General features: G+C 36.3%; 1 protein-coding gene across 4 annotated transcripts in view; it reads right to left on the bottom strand.

Moving 5' to 3' along the window:
• CDKAL1 (CDK5 regulatory subunit associated protein 1 like 1) overlaps positions 1 to 26,217 on the bottom strand; it is a 623,742-nt gene that overhangs the window by 400,226 nt on the left and 197,299 nt on the right. For all 4 annotated transcript variants that reach the window (XM_033115842.1, XM_033115843.1, XM_033115841.1 and 1 more), the window contains one exon: positions 8,450 to 8,570. In XM_033115842.1, coding sequence (XP_032971733.1) covers positions 8,450 to 8,570 — 121 coding nt within the window. The remainder of the gene's footprint in view (positions 1 to 8,449; positions 8,571 to 26,217) is intronic.

The raw sequence follows: 26,217 nt of genomic DNA on the forward strand, positions 1-26,217 counted from the left end.
GGAAGCTTTCAGGCAAGGTCTGATTTTATCACCTAAAGGAGAAGAGAATTAGGACTTCACCAAGCTCACAAGAACAGCTGGGCTGTGCCACCTTGCTTAATAAATTCTTATTGCAGATTTTGGACGGGGACTTGTTTTCATTATAACCTGACAGCTGGTGTATAGGAAAGCAACTAATCCTCATTGGTAGCTACTATTATCTATCAAAAAAAAAAAAATCCCTAAGAGCTATGCATGACAAAACTGGCTTAGGTTAATTTGCAGTCATCAGTGCCCAGTATACAAAAAGAGATGTTGACTCATAATTTTAAAGTAAATGAATGACTCTAAAGTGTGTTGAAGTCTTTCAGGAAAATGTTTCATCTTGGGATACTGTCTGAGGGCAGCACCAAGGTGGCAGCAGCTATTCTCAAGAAAGTAGATTCCGAACAAGACTATGGCTTATACAATGAGGATATGTGAACAACAGTACAGCATGAACTAAAAAAAAATAAGGTCTTATTTCTTGACACCATGCTAAGCTATAAGGATTAAGTGAATCATTATTGAATATACTAAATACGTAGTCATTTCAAAGAGATTCTAATGTAAAACATCCCAAATTTTACTTTCCCAAAATATTAGAAAGATTCGCCTGAGTATAAGGACGAAACCACATATATTCAAATTTCTAACAGGATCTCTTTGGAACCCTAATTCAAGCTTTTTAAAGAGTAGTTCCAGTTAAATACCTCTAAAAATCATTTTTTTAAGGAATGCAATTTTCTGAAAAGCTGTAATTTAAGAGTACCATAAAAAAGACAGCATTTGAGGCTTCTGTTTTCCACTGTGCACAGTAGTCTTGTTTGATGACAAAGATCAAGGAAAAGGATACCTTTTTACTGTGTTGCTGCCACTGCATCTCCTGGAGGGACAGTGAGAGGATATCTGAGTTATCTCACAGCTCTTAAATTCAGAGGTCTAAAGAGTCACCACCTAGAGAGAGTGTCATGCTGCGACCTGACAGCATTGCCCAGAATACAGAAGAGAATGAGATACAAATCCTCTCCACGCAGGAGCTGCAATTAACTCTTGTGTTTATAGCTGCCTGGTTTGGATTATTTTAGTGGATGTTAGTTACTTGTTGATTTGAGAAATGTTTATGTTTGTATATATCATAATATCTAACACAATACCAGGTATTATGGTTAGCACATAATAATTACATTTTCACAACTATTATAATTAATAACTAATTATTATGATTAATGTTTTAATCATTAGAACGAGAAAGATAACAAAACGTCATTAGTAGTAATTATATTTCTCTAAAAGCAGCTTCACATACATGAAATAAATTTGCATTCTTGTTATTTCATTCATTCATTCAAATATGTACTTGGAAGAGCACCATGTATCTAGCATTGGAATAGGGACTGATAAATTCTGGACATTATAGAAAGAAAGGGAAAGCATCCAAGTTTGTTTGTTTTCCAGGAGCTAAGATGTCACAAAGGGGAAAAAGTAACAGATACTTTTAAAAATGATAATAAATTCAAGTACACAATCTCAAAGAAAATTAGATTCCCTTTAAAGGTTCCCATATATCACCATTTTATTTCTGACAGATACCAAATAACAAGAAAGACAAGATAAATCTTAAAAGAAAAAGTATCAGTAAAGTATTACAGGGTCAGACAGTATTTTCTAAGATGTGTTTAGCCCCGAAGAGGATTATCCCTTCAAACTCAGGATAACCTAATAATAGTATCTAAAAAATGATGAAACTTGTATCAGAACTGCTAAGCAGCACTCAACGCTCAGCTTTCGAAGAACGAAAACTTCCAAGGTATTGTCAAAAATGACGACTTCAATAGTGACCGAAAAGGCAAAATAAAGCACAGATATTTATCGTCCAATTTCTGATTTTTTTGATTTTTTGTCCCCTATGTTATCTTCTGTCTCTACACTCCATTCTCAGTAGTAGAAAATATAAGGCAATCACATAAATGGGGTCCTCTGACCAAAAAAAAAACACTGAGCTTTTCAACCTCAGCTCACTACTTTTGTGGATGCACATGCTGACGCCGTTATGTTGCCCATAGCACTTAGTTGATTGATACCTTTCTCTTTTTTTTTCCAATCACACTTGACATCCAACATTATTTTATATTAGTTTCATGTGTACAGCATAGTGGTTAGACATTTATATAATTTACGAAGTGATACCCTGACAAGTCTAGTACCCACCTGGCACCATGCATGGTTATTACCATATTATTGACTATATTCTCTGTGCTGTACTTTACATCCCCATGACTATTTTGTAACTGCCAATCTGTACTTCTTAATTCCTTCATCTTTTCACCCACCTTCTCATTCCCTCTCCCATCTGGCAACCGTCAGCTATGAGTCTATTTCTGTTTTGTTTGTTCATTTACTTTGCCCTTTAGATTCCACATGTACGTGAAATTGATGCTTTTCTACATAAATATCCACACAGATCCTACTCTGTTGTGTTTCAGAATTATGACCTCACTCTACTAATTTAATGAGAAGAATGGAACATTCTGCCATGAATCTTTTGAGTTTCATATCTTTATCTCGGAAATTATTATTTCTGGCCAAATTTTTAATGAGACTCTCACATGACATATAACTGCCCGTTTACTAAAAATACGTAAGGTAGAGTAACAATTGAACTTCACCATCAGAGGGAGGAAACAGGGGAAGAAAACACTGACACGTCCCGGGCAGGGCGTGGGGGTGTGTTCCAATCGAGAAATGGCCCTAGCACAAGTCACGGTCATCCAAAGACTGCGGTATATTAACTAAAATATAAAGGGACATAACAGTGAAACACTGCCCTTTATTTTGCCTGATAGCATGAAGGACCTGAACCACATTAAGGTCGTCAAGAACTTCAAGAAAAATAAAATGGTAAGTTCTACACTTACACTTCTTCAGGTCCTCTACTCCTAGGACATCTAAGGAAGCACAAAAGTGCCCTTCCTTTGCAAGGCTTACTTTTCTATCTGTATCCACGATCCGGTTTAAACAGTTTCTCCCATCAATATACCGGGGGTGCCAAAAAAATATGTATACATGTGACTTGTAGTCATCTTTTTTATGGGTATATATTGAGTATTACAATTTTAATAGGTTTTTCTTCCTTTCTTAAAATGTGTATACGTTTTTTTGGCACCTTCTGTATTTCAAGTCTTTACTCACCTGCCTCTAAACTAGCTCAGATAAAAAATATATATATATACACATGTATATTTTTCTATTCTCTAAAGACCACCTCTCTTACTTTATAGCCAAACTCCTCAAGAGAGTAATCTTCCTGTAGCAAAACTTACTAATTTCTAACCTGGTTTCTAATTTTCTCACTGTACTAAAACGGTTCTCCTGTCCCAGTATTATTTCTTCTTAAGGGGTCATAAGCAACTGACAGTATGTCATTCCATAGTCATAAAACTTCCATCCCTGAGTCCTACTTCACAGAGGATGCCTCTGTCTCCTCCTATTTCCTATACACAGGCACTGACCACTCACCTTTAGTGACCTCATTCACTCTCACCCCTCCAACTAAAGCTTCTCTTTTGCTTTATATTTCTATCTCCACCCATTCTTTGGAACTTCCAAATCCATGGTTACAAATAATTCCACCAGAGTCGGTCAAAGCCCGTATTCTCAAACCATTTCCACAACTTGCTGCCATCCTTGCTTTCCAGTCCCACAACTACCACTCAGGCCCCACTCCTTCCTGGCTGGGAGGCTAACGGACCCCTCAGTGGTCTCCTTGTATCCATCCACATTACAAGCTGATCCCAGAACAACCTTGCTAATGCTTCCCTACGATTACTTCTCACCTCTGCCCCAGATTTCAGTGGCTCTCCTTTTCCTTGACCACTGAATTAAGTGTAATTTCTCACTTTAAGGCAATTAGATTCTTCCCACAAAAGGCAATTTATCCCACTTTTCCCTATGTATACTGGAAACTTCAGACAAACTGGACAAAGTTATCTACTTCATAAACTACACGGTCCACTCCTGCGCTTTTTTTGTTCATTCTTTTCTCTACCTACAATTTTCTCTTGTACCTATCCAAAACAAACCCCTAGAACCTTGCATACCAAAAGGGAATTAAAGTTGCATGACATTAATGTTACTAATCAGCTGGCATTAAAAAGGGGAAAGAATCCTTGATTATCCAGGTGGCCCCTATGAATCACAATGTAATCACTGAAAAAAGGGAGAGTCAGGGTCGGTAGGGAAGGTGACTGCGGAAGACACGAAGAAATACAGTGTTGCTGGCTTTGAAGATGGGAGAAGGAGACCATAAGCAAAAAACGCAGGTGGCTGATGGATGCTGAAAAAAGCAACTAAACAGATTTCTCTCCAACAGCCTTGATTTTAGCACAGTAAGATGTGTGTTAAACTTCTGACCTCCAGGCCTGTAAGACAATAAATTTGTGTTGTTTTCAGCCACCCAGTTTGTGGTAATTTGTTATAACAGCAATAGAAACCAAACACACTTCTATACATAATTACCAAAATTCTACCTATCTATGGTTCAGGGCCCATTTCAGGAGTCACTATAATGTCAAGATTATTCTGCTCCCACAAGATCCCTCTCTGCCAACCACTCCAGCTAAGATTCCTTGCTCCTATGAATCCACAAAAGTATCTGATAGAGCAAACAGGGAAGTCTCAGTCTCCGTTATTTACTAGCTGCATGACAATATGAAGTCACTGAACTCTCTGTACCTTAGTTTCCTCATCTATTAAAAAAGCTCATCATGCTATTTCAAGGATTACACACAGGAAAAAGTATACATTTCACAGCAAGCACACAACAGACATGAGCAATTCTCATGAACTTTATTCTCACGTCGTGTTTTTCAGAGGCATGTCCATATCGCTGTCTTATCATCCTACTATAGGAGCAAGTGCCTATTCATGTTTCCTCTACAGGGAGCCTTTACCACAGGAGGGACGGTCTGGAAATAAGACTTGTATTAGGCAAGTGGCAGTTGACCTCAAGAAGCCGACGTCAGAAAACACAAACAGCACTGTAAACTGAAACAATAATCCAAGTAGACGAAAATGTATACACTCAATACAGAGACATAAATACAGATGAACAACGGAACATAAAATTAATAGAGGGTATAAAGATAAAAGGCCAGTGCTATTTCAGACATAAAAGGAACCCCTTCTTATACACAGTGTGATCAAGCAAGGAATCCTCTCAGCTCATCCAAACCCGAAAGTGATCTGAAATTTTTAACTTCTTCATTGGCTAAAGCAACGAATGTATTCCTTTTACAGTTTAAGTCAGAAATGTAACAAAGCATAACAACTTTGTAGAGTCTAATGGTAACTTCAATAATCTACTAATGTACATAATAAAGCTTGCTGTACATGGGATGCTTTTCCTAAATGAAAATTGGAAAATTTATATGAAACTTGGAAGTCCATATTTAATTTGAAAGCAATAAAACTTTGAAAAGTATCAAGATTTTGACAAGGATAATTTTTTTGAAAGAAATAATTATGGGTATAACTCTTTTAAAACATTTAAATGTGAGTAAAAAAAGCAATGAGCTCCACTAGAGGTATAAAAATAAAATAAAATAAAACTCAAGCAAAGATGTTAAGAGTGATCCTGTGGACAAACACTCATGGAGATGCTTTCATCTGAGAGCAAATGATAAGGCTACATGTCATTCAGGAAAATGATTAGTAGTCAGAGAGCACTGAAAGTCAAATCTTAATTAGAGATAGTAGGGAATGAATTCTCTTAATATCAAAAGCAAATCTGCTAATGTACTTACTAAGGGTCACTTTTATAATGTGACATGACAGACATGAGAGGATGCAGAGTGAATAGCAAATATCCAGTGAGCTTTTTAAAAGTTTATAGTGTAGCCTCATTTTAAGAAATACTTAATCCGGCAGAAGAGAAATTCAAATAGCACATGAAAACTTTTAACTTAATGCTATTTAAAATGGCTTCCTAAAACAAATTTTTTAAAAATGTGTGGCAACAAAACATAGTAATGGCTTTAAAATAAAACATTTATTCCACAAATATGTATTAAGTACTCACTTTGGACGATACACTGAACTCAGAGATAATAAATAATATAATGATAAGTGAAATACTTTCAGAACCCAAGAAGCTTACAATTTAGTGGAAAATAAAATTATACAGTCTGAGAAGCACCACAATCAAGATCAATAGGGAATGTTATATGTGCACAATGGAAGGGGAGATTTAGCCCAGTCATGGAGGGAGGAGCAAGCAGCCACCCAAAATAAGGGACACATATTGCCCACAGGAAGAGTCTTGACAAAGGGAATGGGGAAAGGAGAAGACAAGTGGGGAAATCCCAGAGCATGCACAGAAGCCTGGAGTAAAGACAGAGAAGAACCTTGAGTTTGAAAATTTCAAGTAGTTCAGTATGACTGGATACTGAAGTATACAGTGGGGAGTGACAAAATGGAGAAGTACACAAAGACTAGAACAGTAACACATCTTTTAAAACTGTTAAAATAGATACTCAGTAGGTCCAAGTAGCTGCAAAGTCACTTTGTAGAGACCAATGAATCCTAATACACTAACGTTTGACAGACCCTAACATATCAACATACTTGAATATGTCTTGCCAGAAAAAAGTGATCAATTCTGATATTAAAAAAAAAGCACACGAGTGCAAGAGAGAGAGAGATTCTCGGAAAGCGTTTGACTTTGCTGTTCCTGTCCCACTGGCAAGGTAATCTGTACTGGGAAGAGAATTTAGCATAATACCATTAAACTTTCAAATTGCACAACTCAGTGGCTCATTCAGTAAGTAAATATTTATTAAATCCCTACCATGTATATTCTTTTGCATACTAAGTATGCAATGGTAAACAAGAGAGTCAAAACTCCCTGCCATCATGGAGTTTATTACATGCCAGTGAGGGGAGACAATTTCAAGGGTGAAAAGTGTTATAGAGGAAAATATGGTGGAGAGGGAATGTAGGGATGCTGCAATTTTATATAGGAAATCAGGAGTAAAAAAAAAAATGCGTATCTGAAGGAAGGAGAACAATAACTGAGACAGAGGGAATAGTAAACAGCCTTATACTTAAAATTTAGCTCAGATTCAAGAAAGAAAATATATTAGACACCTTGGTCAGTGTAAAAACTACACTTCTGACTGTTATATTCTGATTTAATCACTAGTATCTCAGCTGGTAAGTCCAGGTTTCTGAATCTTCAACATTGAAGGCCAGACACGGTTCGATGACAAATAATACAAGTCTACTGAAAGTCACCTCATGGGGCTTTTAGGCAAGAAACCAGACGAGTTCTTCCCTGGTCTTTGTCAGCAGTGTGAAGAATTAACCACAAAGTGGGAAGACTAGAGAAAAGAGGACCAGCAACAACATAGTTACAATAATGCAAGAGGAAATGAAGACACTGTTAGAGAGAGGTGGCAAGGTGCTGGACAAGGAAAGGTCAGTTCACCTGCTCTCCACAGCAAAAAAGTACCAAAGCAAGTCAGGGGCAGAGGAACAATTTCTAAAAACAGGAAAGGAAGATGAAATCAAAAAGGGGCAGAACAGCTTAGATTTGTGAAGTCGCTGTGTGAATGGACGGATGGACGGACTCCCACCATTTAAGGACCAGAAGGCCACGGCCTCATCAAATTTGCAGACTACAATAACATAGAGTAAAGTGGGAAACAAGTGCCTTTTCCAGGGGGAGTCAAAATTTAAAGGAACCAAATTCAATAAAGGCAAATAAAACCAGGTATGAATGAGTACACCAAGAGTTATAATCAGGCAGAAGAACTTCAGATTCTAAGACGCGGAGATTAAGAGTCCTTAACTTTCCGTTACAATGCTTATTTTCACTTTAAAGCTCATAAGGGTGACATTTTAAAATATGTATTTCAGACAGGAAATAATCAAAACATGGTTAGTACCTTGGGCAGTATTTACTATCACCTTATTGAAAACATAGTCGTAAACACACGATGGGATTTACAGATGATGTAATACAGAATTGTACACCTGAAATCTATGTAATTTTACTAACAATTGTCACCCCAATAAATTAAAAAAAAATAAAAATAAAAAAAGAAAACATAGTCAAAAATGAAGGGTGTGTTAACCATTGCACAGAATAAAATACTCTTTTTAAAAAAAGATTCAAATCAGGGCATAGCTGGAAAAAGAAATCCACGTTATTACCAAAAAGAAGTTAGAATAACATTAGTCAAAGATATAAAATCTTCTTGCAAATGTAATCTGAACATTTTAGAGGGAACTATAATCATGTGCTATAGAGCTTTTTGATTTTTCTTCCCCATGAAAATGCTCAACTACTTTTCTATGTCACATGTCCAGGAAAAACAACAAAACTGAATTCATGGAGTATACTGAGTATTGTATAAGTTTGAGTGCTTACCCGGTATTGATGGAAATGATTTCTATCAGTGGATTCTTCCTAATCTTAGGCAAATCCAGTCGTGCTCCCCCCAACCGTTTTCCATTATCCTTTTTCTGACCCAGCAGCCTCACAGAGTGACCTTTAAATAAAGCACAAATATATATTAGCATGAGTCACACAACTTCACGTTAATTCCCTGTTCTCATCAAATGTGTTAATACATGCATTTAACTTTTTTCTTCTATGAAAAAAAAAAAAAAAACAACCTAGAGATGTGATTTCGAACCTAAGAAAAATAATGCCAAACGGAAAAACAGCTGTGTTCACATCCTACAGTCAAAAGTGCTTTGCTTATAATACTGGCACATTTTACTGCACGGATGAGAGGAACACACATCCTCAGAATGTCATTCCACAAGGTATGGTCCCTAGCACAGACCAGACATGTGTATGAAGCAGGAACGGTTCCCCGGAGCACTGGGCCTGCAGGCCAGTTTTGCACTACAGGGGAGAAACACAAAAGCAGATTATCGGCTCAAAGCAAACAGCAAATCAAAGACGTGAAGAATAAGCAAGCTGAGAGAAAATGACAGTTTAGGATTGCATTTTTAAAAACAGACAAAAGTTTTTGAAGTTGCTTTTGAAAAACATGACAAAAGAAAATTAGACCACTTTTAAGAGCCATTACAATTTTTATAATTTTGAATAACTAGAGTTGTAGAAAAGATGGGAGAATAGTACAAAAAAATTCCCATCCCTTTCAGATTCCCCAATTATTATTTTCTGTTTACTTTGTCATTTGCTCATTATGTACATACACATTATTTTTCGTAACTTTACTGAGGTAAATCCTATGCAATTCACCCATTGTGAACATACAATTCAATGATTTTATTAGGTTGGTGCAAAAGTAATTGCGGTTTTTGCAATTATTTTTAACCTTCTAAACTGCAGTTACTTTTGCACCAACCTAATAAATATACAGCTGCAGAATCATCACAAAAACCCTATTTTAGAAAATTTCTATCATCCCAAAAATTCCCTCAAGCTTATTTATAGTCCATCCCTGTTCCCATACCAAATATTCCACATTTTATTAATCTGTTGACCAGCTGATGACATTTGAATTGTTTCCAATTAATATCTATTATAATAATGCTTCTATGAATATTTGCATGTAGCTCTTCAGATGGATGCATGGTTTCGTTTCTCTTGGATAGATTCCTACACATGGAATTGCTAGGTCGTGTGGTAAATTTATATTTAACTTTGTAAGAAACAACTGTTTTCTGAATTGGTGATACCATTTTACGCAATGTATGAGGGTTTGCGATTTTCCACATCATTGCCAAGACCTCATTTGTAACTGTTTAGACAACAGCAATTCTAGTGGGTCTATAGTGGTATATTATTGTCATTTGAATGAATATGCATTTCAGTAATGACCAGTGATGTTGAGCACCTTTTTATGTGATTATGAGCCACTTGTATGTCCTGTTTGGTAAAATGTTGTGATGGTTAATTTTATGTGTCAACTTGAGTGGGATGCATGATGCCCAGACATTTAGCTAAATGTTATTTTGGATGCACTGGTGATGGTGGTGCTGGATGAAACTGACATATGAATCAGTGGACTGAGTAAAGCAAATGGCTCTCCCTAACACTGGTGAACCTTATCTGATCAAAGACCTAAATAGAACCAAAAAAAGCTAAGTAGGAGGGAACTCCTCCTGCCTGCCTGGTCACCTTCCAGCCTGAAGACTCAGACTGAAGTATCAGCTCTGCTTGGGTCTTGTGCCTGCCCACGAGCAAACTGGAGCTTATACCATCAGCTCTCTTGATTATCAGGGCTGTGAACTTGGACTGAAACTACACCTCAGCTCTCTGGAGTCTTCAGCTTGCTGACTGCAGATCTTTAGAATTCTCAGCCTCCATAATTGTGTGAGCCAATTCCTTCTAATGCATCTCTTTATAAACACACACACACACACACACACACACACACACACACACACACAATTCTATTGGTTTTTTCCTCTGGAAAAAATCCTAATAAAAATGTCTACTCCAATATTTTAATTGGAGTATTTGTCTTATTGAGTTGTAAGAATTCTTTATACATTCTACCTACAAGAACTTCATTAGATAAATGATTTCAAAATATTTTCTCTCAGTCTATCACATTCATGATAGTATCTTTTGAAAAGTAAATGTTTTCAATTTAATAAAGTTCAATTAATCAGTTTTGTCTTTTATAGCTCATGCTTTTGCTGTTGTATCTAAGAACTCTTTGCCTAGCCCAAGGGCATAAAGAGTTCTCCTACATTTTCTTCCAGAAGTTTTGTTTTAGCTCTTATATTTAGGTCTAGGATCCCCTTTGTTACTTTTTGTGAATAGTAAAGGTCTAAGTTCATTTTTTGCATATGGATATTCAATTATCCAACTGCCATTTTGTCCCTCCTCTTCTTTTGTGCTACTGTTGTCACACACATTTATAGTTGTATAAGCCCAAAAATATAGTGCTATATTGTTTTATACAACTGTATGTCTTTAAAGAGAAAATGTGAAATACATACATTTATATAGTACTTTATATTTACCTACATAATTACCATTTCTAGCACTCTTCATTTCCTCCTGAGAATTGAAGTTATCATTTGGTACCACTTCCTTTCTGTTTTAAAAAACTTTTACTATTTTTTCTAAAGAAAGTTTTATAGCAACAAATTCTTTTTTTAAATTTGGGAGTGTTTTTATTGTGCTTCATTTGTGAAAGATCCCTTTGCTAGATATACAATTATTAGTTGACAGTTATTTTTCCTTTGAGCAATATATATATATCAATCTACTACCTTTGATTTCTATTACTTCTAATGAGAAGTCAATTACTAATCTTATTGTTGCTCCTCTGTACATAATTTGTCATTTTTCTTTTATGTTTTCAAGATTTTCTCTGTCTTTTAATAGTTTGAATATGACATATCTAGCTGTGGATTTCTGTAATTTTCCTGTATGTGATTCATATAGCTTTTTGGTACATAAGGTCATGTTTTTCATCAAATTTGGAAAGTTTTCATCCAGTATTTTTTATTAATTTTTTGGCACTTTTCCTGTGTCTTCTCCATGTCATATGACTCCCATGACATACTTGTTGGTGTGCTACATGTTGTCCCACAGGTCTTTGTGGGACCTGGGTCTTTGAGGACCCACAGGTTCTCATTTTTCTTCTGTTTTTCCGATTGGCTAATTTCCATTGGCCTATCCTCAAATTTACTGATTTTTTCCTTCTGCCACTTCAAATATGCACTTGAGCACTTCTAATGACCGCTTCACTTCAGTTACTCTCCTTTTCAACTCTAGATTTCTATTGGCTCTTTTTAGTAATGTCTACCTTTTTGTGATTGTTTTCAAGTCACTGTCACCATTATTTAACATGGTTTCACTTAGTACTTGGAGTCTTTACTAAATCCAACATTTTTAGTCAAAGACAATTTGTATTGCATTTTTTCCCCTAAATATGGTAATACTTGGTTTCTTTGCATGTATCATAATATTTTGTTGAATACTGGATATTTTAGATATTTTGTAGCAACTCTCAATTCAGATTCCTCCCTGCCCAAAAGCTGTTTTTGTTTAGTAACTGACCTTGACTAGATCTACGAAATCTGTCTCTCCACAATATAGTCACTGATGTCCCTTCTTAGTTTTGTTTTGGTTCCCCCCGCCCCAAGCACAACTTTCCAGTGGTCAACTCCATACCTGTATGGCTCTTAAGCAAGACTGGTCACACATTTGATCAAACACCTTGAGCCAATAAGATTTCTCCTATCTGCTACTGGATTTCTGTAAGAGCTGGTAAAGGCATTCAAAGTTAGGGCCATTTTCAAGTGCACCCCAACTTTTTCTTTCTCCTGGGTTTTTCTGGGTCCTCTCCTACCACCACATAGATGTGCATGCAGGCTCCAGCATCCTACCACCACATAGATGTGCATGCAGGCTCCAGAAGGCAGGGAAGTGTGGGTGGATTGGGCCCACTTCAGCCTAAGCTGTACAGGTGCACCACCACCTCCAGTCAGCTGTCTGTAGAGATTTATCAAACCTCCTATTTCTGTCTCACATCCCAGAAGTTCATGTTAAATCCCTGGCTAGTCCACCTGTCCATTCTGAACCAAACAGACACAGAACTTCAGGGGGGTAAAGCCAAGACCCTCCCGATCACTTGCCATCAAAATCTCCACTTTAACTGACCGTTCTCCAAGTTAACTGAGCCGTCTTGGGAGCAGCAGTCAAGCTTAGCCTACTTTACCATGGTTGAACAACTCTGTCCATAGAGCTGAGCAAGGAAAATGGGAGTGCCCAAGGCACAAACACCACAGGCTCACATTTCCTTACCCAAAGTTCAGTTGTTTTCATGCATAAACACTTCTCCGTTGGATAAATGCTTTTAGTCAATTTCCAGAGTGCTGAAATGGTTTGTTTTTGACTGTCCAGCTTTATCACTGCTTAGGAGATCTGTTGACCTCCTCGCACAATCATGTCACAAGCAAATCAAAGCCACCTTTTTTAAAGCAACTATTTAAAATAACTTCAAACACGTAATTAGCACAGCAATAAGATTCTAAGCAATTATATACATGTTTCATCACCCCTTCATTTCAGAAAGATATACTGCTTAAACATCTCCTATACAGTTTTTCATGACCAGAAGTAATAAAACCATCAGTAATAAAAACATGAGTCATAGCCCTTTTTGCACTAATCACTTTAATAAGAAACATTACACACTTCATTCATTCTGAAAATTCTTGCTCTGATGTAAAAACATAGCCAGAGTCAAGCAGCCATGGGGCATACCAGATTTCACAGATTTTCAAGATAAGGTGAACTCTTCAATCCATAGTTCAGTTAATAAAGAGGTGAGCAAGACTGGCATGATAACAAATAGTTCTCTGAGAGACGCCAAAAGTTCAATAATGACTATGCAAAGGCATGCTATTTTCATACTAGCATGAGACAAATTTCATTATATCCTGCTGAGACTTGAGTAATATGCAGCCTCCACTAATAACATTTGATAAATTATTCATCTTCACTATCTACATGCAAATAGAGGAACATATCTCTGCCTGATGATATGAGTTATTTTCCAATCCAATGACTCATTAAAGAGCGGCAGACCTAACAATAGTCTGGGTTTTTTTTAATTGAAAATATTGTACACTAAAGACAAAGTAGGAAATAATATAAAAGTCCCTCCTTCAAAGATGAAAGGAAGGAAATTCAGCCACAGAACAATTAGCTTTTATAATGGATTAGCAGAATAAAAGTTTTACTGTTATACCTGAAAATTGTATAATGTAATTAACCAATTTAATACATAGATAAAAATTCTTTTTCAAACAGAATGTTTAAAATTAGCTCCTTAAATCTACAAACCATAGAATAAAAACATATACTGAAAATCATTAGCTATTATATGTGCAGTTATCAACATTGTTACCATCCAAAACAAGCTTAAATTTGACAAAATAAAGAATAAAACTAAAGATGTCTCAAAAAAGGCATGTCTTTGGAAAGCAAAGGAAACAAGAACTGAGGAACAGGGAAACATGCTGAGGGAGTAAAGATGTAAAAGATTTTGTTTTTTAAGTTTTTTGGAGAAAATTTATGCTGAAAACGAACATGCTGTCCTTATGAAGGGACCGTGAAGCAAAGACCACAATCACACACGCACACACATTGCTTCTTTGTTTGATCCCTTCTGGTTAGCCACTGACGCCTAGCACTGATGGAAAACGAATGCTCCCTCAATGAATACTGACTTTTTTTCTGACTACTGCAAATTTCACTGAAGAGAAAGGGAGGGAAAAAGAAATCAAGACAATGGAGTTGGAAGAAAAAAGAGAGTGAAAACATCAGTTTTTACATCAGTTCAATCACATATAATAAGAAATGGAAGGAGGAAGTATTAATAGAACAGATGGGAAGAATCATGCTCAGTGTGAGTAGATCAACTGATAATAACCAGAGACCACTGAAGAGACAGCGATAAAGATGTGAAGGGATTAAAACAGAGATATGCAATTTTAATACAAATGTGAAAAAAGAAGATTGCCTTATATGTAGAATGGGACATACTCAAACATTATACTTCTGGTATCTTTTATCTTTTCCATTTTAAATGCACATTCACATTTCATCTCCACTAAATAATGATCCAATGTGTCTCAGTGGATTTATTAGCCATCTTTAATAAACATCGTTCTAAGTTGTTACTTACAAGTGTCACAGAAAATTCAGCCCTGTTTAAACAAATTTAACTTTAAGCCTGAGGCTTTTAGCAGTTATTTATAAAATGCTACAAAACCCTGATTCCATGCTGGTTTTTACATTTGATCTAATTCACTGAAGAATGTTAGAAAACCATTTCATTAACTTTAATTATTACATATCACAAAATTTTGAATCAAAGACTAGTTTTTTTATATAATTCATAATTATATGCATATTTGTGAATTCACAATACTGATGAAAAACCTATGTGAAAAAAATCAAGCATGTTTTGTACAATAATTGCCATACTAGTTGAATCAATATTCAATGTTGTTTATGGATCTTCAAGAGTGAAAAATCTTTTCCAAATCCTACAGTGCTGCGCTGAACACTTTTAGAACTGAGGGAAAACATCCCACCCATATAGAAAGCCCAGTCTTGTCAACATGTCAGAAAGCCAATTATAATGGTCATTCAAAAATAGAAAAGAACCAACCCCTGAAATATAAGCACAGATATTGAGTGACAGAAAAAACTATCTACAAACTACAAATTTATTAATTACGTTTCTACGCACAAACCAATCTTCCCTCCTTTGATTCCCAAAGCTAAAGCGGTTTGTACAAATTAGCTTTAGAATATCATTACACATTACAGAAGCAGCAGTGATCTGGCTGGCAACTTAGACTCCTATTGTTTATTTTTCCCCCCTTTAATTTCTTTTTTGTCTAAAGGCTCTATAAACAAAACAGCCAGACTTTCCTTCAATACTTTATTCCTCCCACCAGATTTTCATGGCCATTCATTGTTTCCTTAATATGTGACCACCCACCTCCACCACCACCAGAGGCCTTAAGCCAAGTTTTCTTGGTCTCTTACTTAACTACTCATTTCATACAAATCCAGTCCTGTTAACGACACATTCAGAAGACCTGCCTGAACCCTAAGCTCTAGATCAGGCTGCTGGAAAACTTCCTAGTAAAGCAATCCAACATGGTGTTGGGAGCTGGGAACGGAGGGCAGGAGAGGACTGGCACACAATTCAAACAAAAAGAAAAAAAGAGTAACTGTACTGCAGATAATTCTCACGTAAAGTTAGTCACTTCAATTTGAATATTATTGAAGAACATGAGAAAGGAATACTCAAGTAATCTGTTTTTCTACAAAAGGCTTGGAGCTATTATTTGACATATCCTTCACAGGCATTTTTAACTACTTAATTACAAAGAAAAACAAAAATGTAACCAAAAAGTTTTCCTCTACTCCATTCAATGTCATTCCTCATATGTAGGTACTTCCCAAAAAAGCAAGCATTCTCTGATATTGACACTGCAGTGTGACCCTCCCTTGAAATATTCTCATTTGAGAAGAAAGCAAAGTAAAACAAAGAAGTTGGGTTAAATGTTAGAAGTAGCTCTATCAAAAGCGAGGTTGGAAAACTTCACGTGAAGTGTTAGAATTGACTCCAAAATACACAATCATTACAATTTAAGCTACTAAGATTTCAGCAAGTATGACAAATTTAAATGTTACATAAAACAATGACACCTAGAAGAGATATTAAAATAAGGAAAGAATGTTAAGAATCAACTGTCCAAAAAGAAAGAATTCAAAACATGAATCAAAGCCTCAGTGAAGAGAACCTCCTAACGTCCTGATGTTACCAGAGTGCGTTTCCAGAGATGAAAAGCATAAAGAAGCCAACACCTTACCTGACAGGCAAGTGGGTTGGAAAGGAAGCTAAGATAAGGTCATAATACAAAGTGCAAATCCCTAGAAGTTTAAGGATTATTTAATATCAAAACTCATGTTACAAAAAAAAGGGGAGGAGGGCGTCCTACAGAGCTATGGAAGATGGAAAGCTGAAAGCATTTATTGGAATGAAACATTCTTAGGCAATTTTTTCTTCCATTTGCACGGCACTGCTAGTACAACTAATAGTGCCAATTATTTTCAAGGTCATCATATTAAACAAAGGATACATGTAACAAATAATCCACATAACCAAAATGTCTTCTTACCCTAATGGAGACACCTTCTAGAGGCAAATTACCATAAGCATTTAATTTTATGTTTTAATTATATCTTTTGTAAGTGGATGTACTTTTTATGACAGTGGGAGACTTGTGTGGTGCCAATTTATTTTTCATAATCTAAATCAAGTGTACATCAAAACACTCAAAAATCAAAGCAGTCCCACATCAATAACTCCACATGAGTACAGATCCTTAAAAGAACTCCTCAGGTCACTGGCTGTCTTACTGCAATTCTTGAATTCTAAATTTGTCAAGTAGCTCCAAGGCTTCAGTGTTTACAGCAATAAAGCTATGTACGCTTCTGTTTCAGTATGTAAAGCATCCATGGCAGCAATACAGAACTTAATCACTGCTCATGCTCAAACCTATATTCCCAAAATTACTGACAGGTGATGAAAGCAGAGATAACAAACCTTACAAAATGGTATTCGAGCTGCTAGAAATGAGAACAGTAAAATAAAAGCCACTGGAATTTGTAAGCCACGTTTACCCACTTTAAATTGTGGAAGAAAATTTCAAGTTTCCTACTGTTACTATTCAACTCAAGCCACCATAAAATGTGACAGAGATGGGAAGCAAAGAAAACTGGAGAATTGTCCCATCTATGGATCTTAAAAAACTGTCTATCCCTAGTGCATTTCATTTAATCTCCAATGATGAGCTAGACACACTTGTAGTGCCGGCTGTATAGAGGCCCTGTAAATGGGAGGAGGTTAGGGAGGGAGGCTTCTGGAGCTTACTGGTTGGCTTTAAATTCACAGTTATAATAGGTGCATCTATTGCCCTTTCCCTTCTATAGAAATGGCAACAATGAAAATCAGCGTAGCAATGTTTAAGAAAAAACAAAGAATATGAACACTTTATATCACAACAGAATACATTCATACATATGAATAACTGAAACAAAAGTCTTGCACTACAGATGAGCATAAAAAATCACGTTATGAAATATAATTTTATCAATATATAGTTGCAACATAAAGACTCCCAAAATACACCCTCCCCTCGCCCAACAAAAAACCTATTCTGTCCTCAGGCACCACATAACTTCTTACCTAAAGAGACTTAAGTGCTTGAGGAGAACAGACTTATAAACAAACAACTGAAATGAAGTGTCAGTAGTGGTCTGATCAATGTTTGTAGGAACAGTGGGACACCATCTGTTTGTAGGAAAGAGTGGTCACCTTTCCTGGGAAAGATCAGAGAAGGCTTCAAGGACAGGTGACAGTAGCGCGGGAGCCTGAACAAGCAGGATACAATTTATACGCATGAATATACACATTTCACTGGACATTTGAACACAATACTTCTAACACAGCAAGCACAGTTCTCTGCTAGAATTCCTCCTTGTCATTCACTTTTCACTTCTTAAAATCCACCAATTGTTAAAACTCGGGTTCAGGTTTCACTGCAAAGACTTATTAAGACTTGGCATAAAGGTGACCCATTGTGAAAAACTGCACTTTCAAAAATGAAAATGGTTCTAAATATAGTTTTTGAGGTCAAACTTATATGGGCTGGAGATATGTTCTACTTCTAATTAAAAGACTGATCAGACATTATTTTTAAAACTTAATTTTAAGAAATTACAATTAATGTTGGTTAAAGAAATGTTAAAGACTGAAAGTTATCTACATCAAAATCCTTCTAGTTACAGCTTCAATATTTATCTGGACTAAATACAAAACTAGGATTTAGAAAACAGGCCATATCTGTAAAAAGTGGGGGAGAATTCCCTTGACCTAAACCATTTTGTTACTGGAGGCAGAAAAGAACAGGGCTGCAGGTATGAGGGGAGGAACGGCAGGAGGAGGTGAGAAGAGACAAAGGAATGAGGAACTGAGAACATCCTTAGGAAAAGGTGCAGCTACCAGATGGGCCAGAACTAGCTTCCGGTGGCCAAGAGCAGACCCAGGAGGCCATCTTGCCCCTCAAGGTGAACTTTAGCTAACTGTAATGGATTATAGTATTATTAGCGTTGTGGGCAGGGAAAATCTACACACACACACACACACACACACACACAAACACCCTGTGCCACCTTGACAGTTCCCACAAGAGCAAAATAAAGAAAATAAAAAAATCCCTCCTCTCCACGGAAAGGAGCAGTCAGCAAGCACCTGCTTGGGAACACCTGTAAGCTACCACTAACTAGTTCGCGCCCTCATTCGAATATAATCCTAAATTTCTCTGTTCATCGGAGCAGTTGCTCTTCTCCTGGGCCTGCCCACTCTCACACCGTCCTGACAGTGTGCTGTACTATTTCCTTTCTTTTAACAAACCCATGGCGTGCTTGGCTTTGTTCGCGTGGCTTCTTCATATGTCGTGGAATGCCCTCCTGCAATGATACAAGAACCCTTGTTCTCTGTAACAATTTGACAGTAAAAACTGTACTAAGTGTGTTTCACATGAAAACCTTCAAAAATTACCTTTAAAAAACATATCCAAGAGAATTTTCTCTGTAGACTATCTTCTTTAGCTTTTAAATTGGTTAGATTAGCTTTCTTATTGGTTACTTACATTTACGGAATACTTTTACTCATTTCCTAAATTAAGCTCTTTTATAGTAAGGTAAGACTAAAATATTCTATTCAAAATTATTTTTAAATATAATAAATATTTATTAACTCCTTACCAAAAAAAGTTTTTAAGTTGGCACAAAATAAAATGGCAAGCAAAACTGAAAGGGGGAAAAGAGATCCAAGAGGAAACAAAAAATGTGAAGTAAAAAAATATGTAAGCAAGAGTATGGAAGGGAACTAGAAATGGATGAGCAATGACCTTAAACAACAAGCATGAGGAAAGGAAATAATAATACGTGGGCCTCGCTTTCTCACTTCCATCCATTCAAGGTAAGCAGCTTAACCTAAAGTAAAGAACACGAGATTAGAGGATTAGGTTTCAAATTATAGTACACCACTGCCTAGCTGTATAATTATGATGTCAGGGTTCCTGTGGAGTACAAACAAATGTGTAAGAAAAGGGTAAGCTACAGAAAGCTAGGCAGAAGTTAATTACAGTTGCTCCTACAATCAATGCAATTATAATCCTATCAAGACCTATAGAGCTAATGACGTTCTTCCAAAGCAAGGTGGCCAGGAGATTTTCAAAACTTTTAAAGACTGTAAGTTAAAGTCAGATCCCATATCTTTTTTAAAGCTCTGGAGGGCTTAGAAATAGGTCACAAATAATCACATTGATAATGATAAATGATTTTTAAATTTATAAAGTAGATTCAAAGTCATCCCTAGTAAATCACTCACTTGCATTCTGATACAATTTCTTGAATATGAGGGAAGAGGAAGAAAACAGTAGTATGACAGGAATTGTACATGATCCTGGGTAAATCTTAGCATATGTGCCTGGAGAACCAAGACGGGTAACTATGGCTGTTTCCCCATCCCAGGACACCTGAGTGGTGTGATCCTTTCCCAGCTGTAATACAGGTTGCAATGGCAATGAAATCTAGATGAGGGGCCACATGGCAGATTTCCAACCCCTCCAGTTTTCCCAGGTACTAATAAACCACCCTGCTATGAGCCCCTCTGGCTAAGAGTCTTTTCAGCTACCATTCCTCTCTCAGTAAACACCCTTGAGAATCCCTACACCAGGGGATATTCTCACCTTACATTAAATCCTTGCATTTTTTTCCTCCAGCAACTCCAGGCACCAAGACTAATATTGCCTTCTTGAAGTCTTGAAAATAAACATGCCCCAGGGTAGAAATGAAAAGTTGCTTCAAAAAAAGCACAAAACTCTTAAGCAACACAGGGAAGTACACTGCCCATCACTACCTAGGATAGTGTTACAACTGAATGTAGTAAAGATGAACGAGTCAGAGAACTGTGCTTTCCTTCAGACACTCTTCACTGGAGAACATAGAGACATATGACAGAAAATTGCATGGTACGTTAGCCACAAACATCTTCAGCTTCATTACGTAGGTAGAACGGCAAGGGGAAAGAAAAAATAAAATGTGGCATATGGAGATTAGGATGAAAGAAAAAGCTAGTCACATTCTAATAAATTTTATTAGAGATCACTGTCCAAAATGTCAGTATCTCATTGTAATGACAGACTTCGAAGTTCAGTTTTATATTGCAGACCCAAATACTCCTAGAATTTCTGATTTGAATGGACATTCCAAATCATACAATGAACAACTCAGGAAACTGAGAGCCAGTGACATTGTGTGGGTTGGTAAATATGACTCTGCTAGCAGTAGAACAAGTATTTCAACACAACTCTTTATTTTCTCAGTCCAGGATTCTTACCCATCACAGCAACAGACTTCAGGGCAGCTTGAAGCAAAGGTGCACTTGAATTTTCAGAGTTACAATAAAGACTGAATGTATTAGAAACCATCTTTTATAAGGACATTTCAATTATTATTTCCTTATTACTCAATAAAACATATGCTTTACTATAAAAGACTAATACTGATAAACTTCTTTAAAATCCATCCATAGTTGATATCATAACTGAAGATTCTGCAAATGAGCTTTTCCCCTTCAAACTAGTAAACAAATGAAATCGGTACTTATTCTCTCAGTCTCAGAAGTAAATGAGATATATATATATGCTGCATGCTTGGTAGTTTTACAGAATGAACCTTTAAAAGAAAAGACACACATCTAAAAAGATTAGCTACAAACTGTTAAAATTAACCCAGCATGCTTTCTCTATAACATTACTAACAATATTAAGTTTTCTAAGGAAAGGTCAATGGCATTACCTAATAAATGACATCCTACAACTGTATGATTGAGTAAATTTTTCTAATTATCAAACAAATTTTTCAAGAAAACGAAAATCAGTTTAAAAGTTTTTAATCTACTCACATCTGAGGTGTCAAATTACGCTATACTACCAATTTTTTCACTTTGCTGTGATACACGATTTTCTTGACAATTTTTTTTTTAAATAAAGTATGTTTTTAAATAAATTTTTCAAGAATGACCATAATTTTACTGTATATTTTACTTTGCTATTGAAGTTTTAGATACTGTACCTTTAATATGACCTCGTTTCTACTTTATATTTCTATTTTTAGGGAACCCAACTATAAAGTACTAAAGGAGAATTATCAATACGATTTACTATTGTTTTAAGAACAGTCAAACCAAAACAGAAAATACCACAATTAATCTACAACTTCACCCTCTATTTGAAAAGTGTAATGAAGCTGCTAGTATTATTTTTCTCTAAGTTTATAGTCTCAACTATTCTCACTACATTTTACCAACCAAAAGTAATAGATTCTTTCAATGAAGACTAAAACTTTTCAAGATGCACACTAAAGCACATATGATATGCATGCAGAGCATAAAGCAATATAGCACACGCCAATTCTCTTGTTAGTCATAATAAAGGAAGACCACACCACATGAAAGCATTTTTCTATTTTTAAGTACATTAAATATTTTAAAATTATATTGTCACGTTTTCTAGGTGAGCCTCAAATCAGTATTAATTGATTTACTTGGTATTTTTTATTAATAACTCCTATTAAAGAGAAATTAGAACCTTGGGACTCGGAACTGTTATATCTAAGAATACCTAATACCTAATGAAAATAATTAATATACAAACTTAAAAACTGGGATGTTTAAATTTATAAACCATTTTACATTAATGGTTTTCATAAAAGTCTAGACTACAATAATACATCTTATAAGAATTCAACACTTCTATTCTCACCTTCATGCAGTCTGCCAAGGCACTAGCAAGATTTGCAAGAGTTAACATGTAAGCCCAATTTACAGTAGGCAAGCCCTTGTTAATATTTACACGAGGAAGGATGGGACTCCTTTACCAGACAGATCAGTGGACCACTAACAACAGTAGGATTGGGTCATGGGAAACCTGAGAGGTTCAAGCTTAAAGTAATTTCCTTTCCTGTTTTGAACAATCAAATCCAGTGAACCATTATAACAGTGTGTTATGTGAAAACTATAGTAAGATCATCAACATAACAAACTATTCAACACACTGCACTCTCCCCAACCCCACCCCAAATGAAGAAATCAGGAATTAAAGAAATACCCAAGTCTTCATATAAATAAGTTCCATGAACATGTAAAAGGTGGTTTCGAACCATAAGAAAAAGCATCTTAAATAGAAAAGGAAACATAAGTGATGATCACATTAAAGCAATGTACTTAAATTTAAGACGAAGCAAAAACATATAAAACAATTCTACAGCCATCATAAAGAAGCAGAAACCACCTGGGGGAATACATTTAAGCTTTTATTTGAGTTTTAAAAGTGTTGACGGCTGACAAAGTTTGGACAAACTAAAAGTTAGTTAACTATTTTTATTTAAAACAAAAGTAATCATAATGACCATTTACAATGTTTAAAGAAGACTCAAGAGCATCTATTGTACATTTTGTAGATGATAAATAATACTGCTGCTGCTCAGTAGTATGTCTGTGGCTGGAAACAGGACTGATAATTTGTCTAATTAAGTTATGAAGTCATAGGAATACAGGCAAGATATGACATGGTGTTTCTCTCATAGACGGTCCTTTCCAGCCATTATTCCAAACCAAGGTGTAGAATAAGGTGATGTGAAAAATCAACTCAAAGTCCTATGGTAGAACTTTAGCTGTTTGGGACTATAAAAAAAATTTGCCAACTCTTATTTCTAAAAATAGTATTATTTAAAAAGTGCTAAGACAGGTACAATGAACAATAAGAAGTTCCTTCTAGAAATAATGGATGTAGATTTACAGAGGAAAACAGGTAGGTTAGAATCCCATTGTTAATTTGGGGGAACCAAAGGAGGGAAAAGAAAGGAAAGGACATAAACTGATGCACTTAAGAAGATGGCAAAATGCAATGGCTACCGCACTGTAATCACATATAACACGGTACATAACACGAACAGGCTCATTGACAAAAACTAAATAACAGCAGTAAATTCCTTGCTCCTTGAATTATTAGAAGTTAGAAGTTACCATCTACTTAATTGCACAGGTGAGACTAGGACGTATGCCCATTATGTCAACCAAAAGCACAACTTTTTCCACTATGTTCAGCCTGTAGTAACTGAATCAGAAATTACATGTGAGGATGCATAAAAGTGTCCTTTCAAAGCATATTTTGAAAATCAACAAAATTATTTACTGAAAACAAATACTGAAAGGGCAAATGTACCTTTGTAGTACAATACTGTTGCAGATATAAAATGCTCCATATCCAAGCTCAATTCACTTATTCATTATGCTTGGAAAACATCCTCAAGTAAATCTTATTGGACTTTGTAGGGCAGTTCGTCGTTAACACTGATAAAAACACATTTGATATAATTCCGGTAGTAATTTACGAAGAGTTTATGCTCTGAATTAGCATCAAATGCAAAGTACAAAATCTGACAGAGTGAATTTTAATAGCAATGTGTTAAATAAGAAAGAGCTGTTTGGTGAAGTACCCTGGGGATTTAGGTCATTCTAATCCAGGGGTGTCCAAACATTTTTCAACGTTTTTCACCAAGGGCCATATGCGGTAAAATACACAAATAGCCGGGCCACTCACTCGAGGTGAAGTACATACTGCCTCACCTGGTTTATTTAACTAAATATATTTTTGGAATTTGCTACGGGACAATTAACAATGGATCACGGGCCGCAGTTGGCCCGCGGACCGCAGTTTGGACACCCCTGCTCTAATCCAAGATCGCTTCAGTTACTGAGAAGTTAGGGGAAAGAGAAAATCAATTAAATGTACAGATTGTACCATGTAGGGAAAGTCTTGAATTACCAATACTTGGGAGGCATTTGGAATTAGACTGAATGAAATACCAGCAAATATATCAGTAACAATAGAGACCTCTTTTATTAGAGGTTGACTGGTGAAGAAATATGACTTAATAGTAAAAAACTTTTTTTAATTTCAATAGGCAATATTTACTTGCAATTATTTGTCTTAAATTATCCAGTTAGACTATCTTTTGCAAAGAATTTATTTAAGGTATTTTTTTGTTTTGAGGACTTTATGTACACAAATGAGAAGAAATATAAATGTGTATTCCCTTCAGAGCTTTTCACACAAAAAAAGTTTTAATGACCATGTAAACCAAGATTAAGGCCCTTATGAGTATTTTTAAAAGAAAGAAATGAATATAAATTCTTTAAACACTGTTTTCCTTCCCCTAGATTCAGTTACATATTTTATTGAATTATTAAGATGGCACAGAAGAAAATTCTAAATTCATTGTAACCTGGTCTCTCCTAAAACAAATGCTATAAAATAGATGGAATTTTCAGGCCACTACTGAAATAATAAGGATTCATTCAAAATAATTTAGAATGTTCCATCTTGTTCCAACTGAGACAAATGGAATATGCTTTGTATAGTTTTATGTTAATGACAAGATTTAAATGCTTTCAGCGTCAATGTATCTTACGACTACATTTTTTAAAACATTACTTGGTACAGCATAAGGCATAATAAGAAGAATGAAAACAGGCTGTGGCAGAGGCTGATGTCCAAACCCTGTTCAGGGAAGATGTGTGAAGCGAGACCAAGGAATCAAATGTGGAACCAGACAGCGATGGCAAAACCCTCTTGTCGAGCTGCAGCCAGCCCCAGCCCATCTGGCCCTCCCGTGTGGACCCTTGCTTCTCCACAAAGCATTTATCAATCAGGTCCCAGCAAAGCAGATGGCACACTGTGAAACTGAAGAGATTTTTAAAAAGGGACTATTTACTGAAGTTTGGCAAGGTTAGGAAAACCAACAAGAGAGAATGCAGTACTCTAAGGCTAGCAACAGTGGGCTGTTTCCACCCCTGGTGGAAGGAAAGGAACAGTTACAGGAACTTGGAGAAAAAGAAGAATAGAGGGGGCCACCTGACAGCAGCTGTGGCCTTCAGGGGAGGGAAGCAACCCATCCAGGATGAGCAGGGAAGGGGGCGGGGGGCTGAGAGGGGAACAAACACTCCTATCTCAGGCTCCAGTCACACTTCCAACCTCCAAAGGGCTAAATCCAACTAGACGCCAGACAGCAAGGATCCACTGATGCCAGTCACACAGGTCAGCCTCCATGAACACACAGCAGGTGGAAGTGGGAGGAGAATGGATCTTGAGGGGCAAACAGAACTGACCCACTTCTGTGCAAGACCCTAAGATGAAAGTGAAGCAAACTGCAAGTAACCCAGAAGACACAACAAACAGCACAACTGGTTGGAGCAAAAGGCCTAGGTATGGAACTAATGGAAGACAAAGTGAAAAGGGCAGATCAGGATAGAAGATCACACTAAGAAGTCCCACATTAAGTTGGGTAATGGGCAACCACTGAAGGCACATACACAGGAAAGCAAAATACTAGGTTGGTGCAAAAGTAATTGTGGTTTCTGCAATTATTTTTAACCTTTTAAGCCACAATTACTTTTGCACCAACCTAATAATATGACAGTGGCAGCAGTATCCAGTCAGACTAACAGGAGAGTCACTGGTCAGTTGGGTTATTCCAGC

Source organism: Rhinolophus ferrumequinum, chromosome 9 (assembly GCF_004115265.2).
Source record: "Rhinolophus ferrumequinum isolate MPI-CBG mRhiFer1 chromosome 9, mRhiFer1_v1.p, whole genome shotgun sequence".
NCBI classification, from domain to species: Eukaryota; Metazoa; Chordata; class Mammalia; order Chiroptera; family Rhinolophidae; genus Rhinolophus; species Rhinolophus ferrumequinum.